At 38.2% G+C, this 12,040-nt stretch overlaps 1 protein-coding gene across 1 annotated transcript in view; it reads left to right on the plus strand.

Annotated features, from left to right (window-relative positions):
* Nucleotides 1–12,040, plus strand: part of cir1 (corepressor interacting with RBPJ, CIR1) — a 31,999-nt gene that overhangs the window by 841 nt on the left and 19,118 nt on the right. The window contains exons 2-6 of the mRNA XM_072261846.1: nt 1,857–1,951; nt 5,795–5,868; nt 6,141–6,201; nt 8,943–8,991; nt 11,153–11,270. Of these exons, the coding sequence (XP_072117947.1) occupies nt 1,857–1,951; nt 5,795–5,868; nt 6,141–6,201; nt 8,943–8,991; nt 11,153–11,270 (397 nt within the window). The remainder of the gene's footprint in view (nt 1–1,856; nt 1,952–5,794; nt 5,869–6,140; nt 6,202–8,942; nt 8,992–11,152; nt 11,271–12,040) is intronic.

Below are 12,040 nucleotides of genomic sequence, written 5' to 3' on the forward strand. Positions count from 1 at the left end.
ATACTGAAGACAGATGAGACCATAAATGTAAAAGGGCGGATACGCAATTTTAAGTAAAGTTACTTTTTTATATGGGAGTTAAACGTAATAATCAGGAGTGGGACCAGCTATTTATACACACTGGTTCCTGGGAGACTTGGGTCTACTGTGAAATTTGCATTCACACAGTAAATGGAAGAAAATATTTTGGGATGGATCGAGCGGAGAGGAAAGAAGCTATATGTGCAGTGTTTGGCACTGTAACAGAGGATCATGATATGCAGCAAACTCATCACAAATGAACCTTAACCTTTCCTCTGCAGTAAAGTGCTGCATATTCTGCCGTTTGGCCATGCCACGAATAGAAACATAGAACATAAAATAGTATAGCACAGTGATGTTCTGCCCATGATGTGCTGACCTTTAACCTAACCCATAATCAATGTACCCCTTCCCTCCTACACAGCCCGTGACCCTCCATTTTTCCTACATCCATGTACCTGTCTAAGAAATTCTTAAATGTCCTCATTATATCAACCTCTGCCATCACCCTCCTGCAGTGCATTCCAGGCACTTAATACTTGGTGTTTAAAAAATAAATAAATCCCTAACTTTCCTGCAATCCTTGTTAAAAAGATGCCCTCTGGTATTAGCCATTGCCACCCTGGAAAAGGCACTGACTGTCCTCTGTATCTATGCAGCTTAAAATCTTAGACACCTGTTTCAAGTCACCTGTCATCCTCCTTCACTCTGCAGAGAAAATCCCAAACTCACTCAGCCTTTCCTCGTAAGACATGTTCACTCATCCTGCCACCAGGTCCTGAAGAATAGTGTCACCGAAACATTGACTATAGACGCTGCCTGACCTGCTGAGCTCCTCCAGCATTTTGTGGGTTGCTTTGAGTTTCCACCATCTGCAGAATTTCTGGTGTTTACCATCTGAGTAAATCTACTCTGCACGTTTCAAAACTTCCCCATCATTCCTGTAATGAGGTGACAGCAAATTTACTCCAGTTATGTAATTGACAGTTAGCATGATAATTTATTTAAGTCATCTGTGTTTTAATGCATCGTAGGGCTGTTTTCCATTTGTGAAACATTCTAAGACTCATATCTTTTATTCCATTTTGTTTCTCTGACTCTGACCTTGTGTCTCTTGTTTAGCTCCAGCATTGATAGCCTCTGCAGTTTCATCTCTAATTTCTCCTGCTTCCTCTTTCCCTTTATTATCGTCAGTAAAACTGACACTTAGCAAAGCTTTTAGTCACCCTAATGGGTTTTTTCAACATTGATGTCAATGGATTTCTTCATAAATCTGTAAATTTGTTTTGGTAGTTGTTCCTACATTAAAGGCACCATTTAAATGCCATTTGTTTTGGGACATCCTTTAGATTAGTATAAAATATGTGGGAATTTTGTTTACCTAGATTTATCAGAATTGTAGTTAATAGATGCAGCTTGTAATAAGAGTTAATTCTAATCAGTGCTGTCTATTTCAATTCGACTATTGAACTGTCTGACTGATAAATATAAAACTTTGTAACCTTGCAAAGAAGGAACCCACAATAACAAGTGTGAATCCTACTCCTGAATCAAATTTGTTATCACTGTCTCATTTGATTTGAAATTCATTGCTTTGTAGCAGCAGTGCTATGCAAAGACATAAAATTATTGTGAATTATAAAGTAGTACACACAAATATAACAGCAAGTTGGTGTTCATGAGTTCATTTCCTATTCTGAAAACTATGATGGTGGGGGTGGGAGCTGTTGCTGAATTGTCTACTGTTCCCTTAATGAGGACTGCTGTGTTTCAAAAGGCACTAAACTGCCGTTAACTGTAAGCAGTGACCAAATTTATCTGCATCTTATTTTGAGGTATGGATGGCAGAACAAAAAATTTCATACGAGAAGAAGAAACAAGAAGAATTAATGCAGCAGTACATAAAAGAACAAGAAGTATATGATAACAGGTATGAAATTGCATTTATTTTGGTTTTTTTTACATCAAATTCTTAATTGTAAATGTTAATTTTTCATTCTGACACTTAATGCTAAGTTTTTCATCTTGGTTTTATATGCAGTATGCACACAAACAACACCCCCTCCATTGCAGTTCTGTGCTTCTGAACCAATTGTATTCAAAGAGGAATCTAGAGAATATATTGAAGTATCCTGTGCACCTTGTCAGTACAAGTGCCCTATCAGTTGAGCTGAAATTCTTCAATAAAAAATGTTTTTATTGAAATAGTTGGCCAGGCATCTGGTATTCCCCTCATAATAGACCCACCTTCTGTTTCTGTTTCTGCTTCTATCAGCTTCCCCATCGTTGCTCCCTCTCCTCCCTCCTCCAACATTCTCCGATGCACTAGCAGTGGACTTCATCCATGTGTAAATACTCTCAGGATTGTAGGTATTTCAAATGGACTAAAATACCAGCCCACTTGAGTCCCATTTTAAAAAGTGTTTTATTAAAATTCCATTAAGTTGAATGTTACAGAATCGTAGAGTACAGCATAGAAAACAGGCCCTCAGGCCCAACTTGTCAATGATCGGGGTGACCACCTAAGCCGTTTGCCCATCTTTCTGAAGAAATAAATTGCTCTGGTGGACTTAGTTTTCCATGGCCAGAGAGGTGGTTCAGCATTAATCAAGACTCTATTATTCAAGCTAGACACTTTGGATGTTGCAAATGTAAAACAAATAGTGGCTCCAGAAACCCAAGTTTAATCCTGGTGTTTGCTCTCTGGAGTTTGGATTTCTATTAGTGACCACATAAGCTTTCAATTTGGTCCCAAAGATGTTCTGATTGATAGGTTAATTAGCTTCTGTAAATTGTCCCTAATGTGTTGATGAGTGTTATGCTCGAGGGTGGAGTTGATGGGAGTGTGGGGATAATAACTAGGGTTAACATAGCACGAGTATTCAAAAAGGTTCATTTATTATCAAAGTATGTGTCCACATACAACTCTTGAGATTCATCTTCTCCAGATAGCCACGAAACAAAGAAAGAACATGAAAGCCATTCAGAAAGAAACACTAAACCCACACCTGCCACACACAAAAAAATGGCATCCTGATCATCAACCCCTCAAAACCCCCTCCTCCTCACAAAAATGGAACCAGAACATTGACTCCCAAATAATTCCTCCTCACACAAAAAACAGAACACAACAAGAACATCAAGCCCCCTCCCGCACAACAAAATGGAAAAGGAACAGACAATCTAAAAAAAACACAGAATATAAAAACCAAAAGTCTGAAAAAGTTCACAGTCCATAAACGCAGAACTACGATACCATCCTTCGATATCACCCGTATTCATCAAAAGAGAGGGACACCTCATGAGGCAGAGGCCAACCTGCCTACCACAGCGAGCCACATGGTGATAGTCCACTCACAGACAAGGCAGGCGGTCAGCACTGAACTGTCGCTCACCTTCCGCATTCACTTTGACCTTTCAGTCTTCCTCAATGAGTTAAACAGTGAAATAGAGTCGAACATCAGCCTGCACTCTGTCTCTAAGTATCTTCACATCGAGGCTGTCCGACTACACGATCTCTTCCTGGAATCTTCAGAGACAGCAGAGTGCTGGATCACTCAGTAGTTCTCCAAACTGTAAATCACAGGCTCTACCAGCCCGGGAAACACATTTAAGATGAAAACCCAGACATAAAAAATATAGACATTTTCATGGGTTATCTGGAAGTTGTCAACTGAGGGAGTGTGGTATGCTGGCACCATCTTGACCGGACAGATATTCAATGATCAGCAAGGACTTGGTGAGTCGAAGGGCCTGATTCCATGCTGTCTGACTGGAAAATGCTTGAAGTTCTCAAATTAGACAGAATGAATAGAGAAGAAATCAGACTTTAAAAATTTGGTCAGTGACTTTTGATCTGTGTAGTTCAAGGTGAAAAATTTGATCTTGCTGTTCAGAAATGCAAAATTTATAATTTAAGAATGAAATAGGAAATATAAATTGAAGTACATGATTCTAAAAGGAATACAAGAACAGAGAGAGCTTGTGTATTTGTGCAATGTTAATTTAAAATGGCAATGCAAGTTGAAAAAATGATTAAAAAGGTTTATTGAATAGACTTTATAAATAGAAATGAAGTGATGATGAAACATTGATAACACTCCATTTCTGGATGTCACACTTAAGGAAAGTTGGAACTGCTTTAGAGAAAGTGTAGCGGGGATTCATTAAAATTATTTCATGGACTTGTAATGTGAATAGACTGCAAAAATGGGGTGTTTTCTCTAGTAAACAGGAAGCTACAAGAGAATCAGATATATAGGATGTATACAAATCGTGAGAAGAAAAACAAGGGATCTTGGAATGATGATTGGCAGTAGAGCTGAAACTGACATCATGAAATCTTTCTTGCTGAGCAAGTAATTTGGGATTGGAATGCCCTCTTGGGTAGTGTTAGAGACAGTTTAATTGTAATCAAAAGGAAGATGGGTAAGTTGGGCTCTTGTATCTTCTGCCTGATGAATATCTGGGGTGAGTGGGATCTTAGATAATGCTAGCTGCCTTACTGAGGGGGTGAGAAATGTAGACAGAGAGGCTGGTTTCTGTGATGTGCTGAGCTGTGTGCACAACTCTGAGCACGTTCTTGTAGTCGCGGGCAGTGCAGTTACCATATCAAGCCGAAATGCATTGATGGATGCTTTCTGTAGTCCATCAATAAAAATTGATAGGGTCGATGGGGAAATGCCAATGAGTAAGTAGAGGTGTTGGTGAACTTTTTGATAGTGATGTCTGTGTGGATGGGCCAAGATATTGGTGATGTTCACTCCTAGGAACTTGAAGCTCTCAAACCATTCAACCTCAACAGGAGCATATGTGTGACCCTCCCTCTGTGAAGTCAATGACCAGCTCTTTTGTTTTGCTGACATTGAGGGAAATGTTGTCATGACACCATGTCACCAGGCTACCTCTTTCCATTCTGTACTCCCAACTCATCATTGCTTAGGTGTGGCCACTATGGTAGTATCATTAGCAAATGTAGATGGAGTTAGAGCAGAATTTGACCACACAGTCATGAATGTATAAGGAGTAGAAGACTGAGGACACAGTCTTGTGGGGTGCCAGTGTTGAAAGTAATTATGACGGAGGAGTTGCTGCCTGTTCTTACAGATTGCAAAGGGAGGAATTGAAACCCAGGCTTAAAAGTTTGGAAATCAGTTTGCTTGGAAATATAATATTGAAAGCAAAGATGTAGTCAATAGACAATGGTCTTTACTGTCCAGATGCTCTAGTGATGAGAGTAGGGCCGGGGACGGTATCCACCATAGACCTGTTTTGCAGTAGGCGACTTGCAGTGGCTCGAGGTTTTCTGAGAGGCTGGAATTAATGCATGCTATGATCAACTATTTGAAGCATTTCATGATGATGGATATCAGAGCCACTGGGTGGTAGTCATTAAGTCTTCAAAATAATAAAAATTTTTGTACAGAGAATATTGTGGGGAAGAGCATAGCGATAAACACCATTAATTGCAGATATCCATTGGAGAAGTTGGATTTTATCCAAAGTGGGGTGAGAACGTGGAAGTCACTAGCACAGGGATTGATTGAATCAATGGAATTAGGGGGAAGCTGGAAAAGCATATGAGGGAGAAGGGAAAAATGAGTTCAGATTTAACTGGAGCATAAATTCCGTCATAGACTGGTTGGGAAAATAACCTTTCTCAGTGTAATTCTGCGTAAATAAAGATGTTTAAAAACAAATTTATCTAGTATTGATTCTGTGCTCTAAAGACTTCAAATCCACAGTAGCAGTTTACAAATTAACTTTTTTTCAGATTACTTATGGGTGATGAACGTGTTAAGAATGGGCTTAACTTTATGTATGAAGCACCTCCAGGAGCAAAGACAGGTAAGACCTAATTAAGTTTTACATTATTTCACAAATTTTTTGAGAGAGACTGCTCCAATCTACTCATTTTTTGATTTTGAACTTTATCATTGTGGAGTACTGAAAGCTAACTTAAGTTTCCTTTATTTTTCTTCAAATGACTAATAATCAAGAAAATAAAGAGGTAAGAAAATCAAAATTTAATATCTTTACCTCACCATTTAAGATAATACTTAAAAATCTGAAGAGTTAGTTTAAAAAGAAGTAACATGAACTGAAACCCATGTGATTGCAGACAGAGGAAGGTGAGACCGAATACAAGTTTGAGTGGCAGAAAGTTGCTCCACGAGAAAAGTAAGTACAGTACAATTTTTCATGACGAAAAGCAGTCTGGCTAACATCTCTCAGTTGAAGGATGCAGCATTAAGATGTTTGAAAATCTGTTAGAACTCAAAATAAACTGTAAGAATTGAAAACTAAAATTAATTTCAAGTGCTGGCAGTAATTTAAAAACATTAACCAAAACTAAAATAATTTAACATTTTCTTTGCCTCCTAATCTCCAGTGGAATTAATGTCATCTTAGGTCTGTTGCAAAGTCTAACCTGGAAGAGGGCCTGAGTGAAGATCTCCCCACTTGTAATACCAAGTAATACCAGTGAAGTTGGCTACTCTATCGGTCTCTGTGTGAAATCCAACAATAAAGCTCAAAGATGTATCATCATTGGTCCCTCATTAGGTCCTAGCCCCTCAGTGCAAATATGTGACTCATCTCTTTAAATAGCTGAATTACCAGCTACAAGCCGAAAGATTTGGCCTGATTTTTTTTTCTGCGTTGTTCTCCATATTCTCTCCATAATAACAATATGAAATTTATTCCTTCAGAATGACATTCCCTCGTTCTGGAAATCTCTCCAGTATTTCAGGCATATGACTTCTTCATTCCTGCACCAGCTCTACAACCTTACATTAATTTTCGTTTTTATTTCTCATTATTTAACTATTACGCAACACAGGAAGCAATTCAAGATTTCTGCCTTGCAGGTTTTGGGTCAACTGAGATCTCTTCAAAATCTTAAAATATAGTTTTGCTGTATCTTGATTCTAATGTGAACTGCAATTTCATTTTTCCCCTCCCCTCCCCTCCCCTCCCCTCCCCTCCCCTCCCCTCCCCTCCCCTCCCCTCCCCTCCCCTCCCCTCCCCTCCCCTCCCCTCCCCTCCCCTCCCCTCCCCTCCCCTCCCCTCCCCTCCCCTCCCCTCTCCTCTCCTCTCCTCTCCTCCCCTCCCCTCCCCTCCCCTCTCCCTCTCCCTCTCCCTCTCCCTCCCATCCATGACATTTTCCAACTTGCTTCCTTGATGTCTTTCTTTGCTGTCAGAGACTGTTTCTTAATGATGCAAAAATACAAATTGTTATTTCTATCTTTGGAACTGGTATGATAGTATTCCTGACAGTCACCCTGGTGCAATGAACTAGCATAACATACCATCACTGTCTTGTTGAACAATGGATCATGGCACTTGGTTTTAAAATATTTGACCCATCTTCTCTGTACTAGCAAAGCCTGCTGTATATTTCCAGTATTTCTTTATTTTACTACTGTATTAACTCTTAGATTTAAATAATTAGTCTTTCTCTCTTGTTGTCTTCTCCGTAATTGTGTTGATTTCACATACAAGATCACAGGATTAGGCCCTCTGGCTCCTTGAACCACCTTTCAATAATATTATAGCTAATATAGTTGATATTATTATTCTTAATATTCTTTCATTCCTTGTGTATCAATAATCTATCTACCAGTGCCTTAATAATCAGATAATCTGCATCCTCCATTGTTTGAGCAAGGGACTTCCAAGGACACTCAACCATCTGAGAGAAAACCTTTCTCCTCAAAGTTCAAAGTAAATTTTATTACCTTAGTGCATGTATGTCACCATATACAAACCTGAGATTCATTTTCTTACGGACATATTTCATCCAACAGGGTGAACCACCAGTGTGCAAAAGACAACAAACTGTGCAAATATAAAAAGAAAGGAAAAAAACAAGAACTAATAAAAATAAATAAGCAATAAATATCATGAGCAAGAGATGAAAGGTCCTTGAAAGTGAGTCAGTTGGTTGTGGGAACATTTCAGTGATGGAGCAAGTGAAGTTTAATGAATAATACCCTCTGGTTCAGGAGCCTGACAGTTGAAGGGTAATAACTGCTCCTGATGGTGTGAGTCCTGAGGTTCTTGTGTCATCTTCCTGATGGCAGCAGCAAGAAGAAAGCGTGGCTGGGGAATGGGAATCCCTGATAATGGATGCTGCTTTCCTGCAACGATGCTTCACATAGATGTGCTCAATGGTGGGAAGGGCTTTACCTGTGATGGACTGGGCCATATCCACTACTTGTTATAAGGTGGTGACCCATTATTTTTGTACTAGTGCCTCCAGAATTATTCTTCTTTAGAACCTGGCACATGATTCCTATTGATCATTGGAAACACAAAGCAGACCATGCTAGCACAGCCAAGTAGGCTGATACTTCATATAGTTGTTGCATGGTCTAGTGTTAACAATGAGAAGGTTGGCAATAATAATTGCAGCAAGCTACTGTTAGTATGAGAGGTTTCTATAGCCAACCCTGAAATGGCTACCCACGTTTCCTACTTTATCCCTGTGTTCTGAACTCTGTCATGTTACATCTTTGGTGAAAGGCTGAGCAAGATTCAATGTTGAAGTGTAATTTATGCATGAACAAAGTATAACTTGTTTGTGGGATCCTGATGTGCAAAAACATTCCTGGTTTATTTTTTTCTTGTAGCAATCACCACCTATGGTATATATTGAAGACTATTGAAACTTTGAATCATCCTCAGGGTGTGACGTACAAATGTCCTCTTAAATGTGGATGGTGGTCATAAAACATGAGAAACAGGAATAGGGCATTCGGCCCTTTGTGGCTCCTGCACTAATGTTGTGTCCCTTGACTCCTTTAATGTTGATCAGTGTCTGTTGAATATATACAGCAAATGAGCTTCCACAGCTCTCTAGGGTAGAGAATTTCGAAGGTAATCTACATGTTAATGGTCTTTTTTTTAATTGAAACTAGATATGCCAAGGATGACATGAACATTAGGGATCAGCCTTTTGGAATCCAGGTCTGTATGAACTTTACTCGTCAGTTCAAAAAAACACAATTGAATTACAATTAAATCAGATCCAATGTGTATGATGGGAATTACTCTGCACTTGGCAGTTTGTTAACTGGTCATCTTTTGGATTGACAGTATTTATTTCCCACCCTCAATTTTCTGTGAGAATATGGTGTGACATTTTCTTGAACATTTGCAGTTTATATGGTGAGGGATTTGCACATAGTGATGAAGGAAAAGTAGCTGTATACTTCCAAGCCAAGAAGGTATGTGATTTGAAGGGGGCCTGGCTGCCACTGGTATTCCAATGCACCTACTGTCCTTTATTTTACAATAGAGATTGTGGATTTGGGAGATGGTGTCCATATAGCCTAGGTGAGTAACACTGTATTTTGTCAATGGTACACACAGTAGCCATGGTGTACCATTAATGGAGAGAATAAATATTGGATTACTAAATATCAAGCTGGATGCTTTGTCCAGGATGATACTGAGCTTCCTGATTATTGATGGAGCTGCACTCTTCCAGGCAAGTGAAGAGCATTGCATACTTTGGAATATTAGGAGATGAGGCACTCATAGCAGAATATCTGGCATCCTGCTCTTCCAGCCACACAATGTAAGTGGCTGATCATTGGTGAAACTTCTCCCACACAGCATGATAACAATGGTGGGGGACTCAGTGAAAATAATGCAGTTCAATAAGGGTAATATTGCCTGAAACTGTTGTGACATAATGGTATTGCCACTTCTCATACTGGCCCTGAAAGTTGTCTTAAGTCTTGCTGCATGCTCATGGATTATTGCATTTGCTGACAAATTACAAATGGAATGGAACATTATCCAATGATCACCAGGCATCCCCATTTCAGACCTTATGATGGCAAGGACATTTTAACAAAACAGCTGAACTCCTTTGAGTCTATGACACTGCCATGAGTCATTAGAATTTAAAATAAGTTCTGTCATTCAAGGTTAATAAGCATGTTGCTTTGTGGTGCTTTGTATCTGTGTTTTTATCTGTTATAGAAAAGTAAATTTATTTTTTATGCTCATGGTGATCTACATCTTGCTTAGAAATAAGAAAACAAAAATTCCAGTCATCACCTTTAAGCATTCTGGATAACATGTGAAGTCGCCAGATCCATAACTGTTTCTTCACACCAAATCTCAGAAAACAGATATTCTAAGTTATGTGCATTTTTTTAAAAGACTGTTGTGATTTCTTTAATTTGCACCTTTCTTGCTGAGTTGCCTCACTCTTCATATTTTTAGATTTGCTTGTTTCTTTTTCTTTAAATTATTTTGCCTTTGTTTTTATTTTGTTCTTTACTAATTCCGAGATGTATTTCTTTTAAATGTTATATTTTTATCAATACAAATCATGTTACTGTTTAGTATTATTTTGGTTGCTTAAGTTTACATTGAAGAGGTTTTGTCTTTAAGCCATATTTTCCCTTGTACCTGAGATCCTCGTGTCAGAAAATAATTAAAGTGATGTGTAATGAAGGCATATAATGTGCAATACAATAAGTTAATTTTAAAAGTTATGTTCCTTGGTGCAGTTTATATTAAGGAGAAGAAACACTTTAATGGACTGTCTTTGTATGAATGTGGATTTGGTGTGCAATGACCAACTGATAGAAAATTAGACATTTTGCTCAAAGACTAAATAAGTGATTGCTCCAGGTATTATTTAATATAATAGAAGAATGTAAATTTGAGTTCATTCATTTCTTTGGAGTTGCACTTGGAGTGCTGAATGGTTTCTCATCCCCACATAACATTTAAATACCAGAAATTTTAAAAATGCAGGTGAATGGTGTTGTAAGGAAACTTCATATTGCTATCTCATAAAGTGCAATTCCTTTTTTTTAATCTAACAATGTGCATTGGTCAATTGAAATTTGCATTCATGATCTAGGTAACCAAAAGCCTAATATTAACTTGCCTTCAATTTCACACACCTTCCCTACATTGCCTCAGTTAGGAAATATTATTATCAATTTAATTCATTGTCCTTGATATGTGATTGATCTACTGCAATGTACTTTTATTTGGAAAATTAAATTTGAGATTTTTTTAGGTCTGAAAGAGAAAACTGTTTGAAAGAGAAAAAAGTATGTTTATGCTTTTGACTAATGACATTTGAGCTCTTCCTGTTTAGGTGCGGAATGTGAGATGCATCAAGTGTCATAAATGGGGTCATGTAAATACAGACCGTGAATGTCCACTATTTGGACTCTCTGGAATCAATGCAAGCTCCGTTTCAACAGATGGTGCAGGTTCGTAATGCATTCAACACAGAACTCTGATCTTGTGTCTTGTGTTAATTTTCTTTGGTCTGTAAAGCGTAACAGCACAATCACCAGTAGCATCACAGTATAACCAACAAGACCAAGTTACCCCAATATGTTTTAATCACAACAGTTTTAAAGTTCAAATCCTACAATAATTTTATAGCCATTAAAAAATGGTATTCCAGGAATTTTGACGTTTCAAACTTTCAATGTTTCATACCTGCCTCCTGCTCTTAGAATTGTGTTGTTCTAATATTTTAAGTAGAAGTACTTTTGAGCACTCTTACGACACAGATGCATAGAACATGGTACAGGACAGCACACGAACAGATGTTCTGGCCCATGATGTCTGCTCCAACCATGATGCTGATTTAAACTAATTCCATCTGCTTGCACATGGTCTATAAGCATACATCCCCTGCCTGTGTCTGCTGAATAAATGCTTCAGTAGCTGACTATCATATCTCCTTCTGCCACCTGCATGTTCCAGGCACTTTCCACTCTTGTATATATATATTTTTTAAATGGCATCAATCTCCTTTGAACGACCCTTATCACTTCAAATCTATGCTCTAGTATTGGTATTTTTTTAGTGAATTTCATGTACTTCATTGTATAAATGAAGCTAATGGTAAAATTTCTGATTTATTTATCACTTGTGCATCGAAACATAAAGTGAAATGTAATTTGTATTAAAAAACCAAGGATATCTGGAGGCAGCCTACAAGTGTTGCCACACATTCTGGCACCACCAT

The sequence above is a fragment of the Mobula birostris genome, chromosome 6, assembly GCF_030028105.1.
Source record: "Mobula birostris isolate sMobBir1 chromosome 6, sMobBir1.hap1, whole genome shotgun sequence".
Lineage (NCBI taxonomy): Eukaryota > Metazoa > Chordata > Chondrichthyes > Myliobatiformes > Myliobatidae > Mobula > Mobula birostris.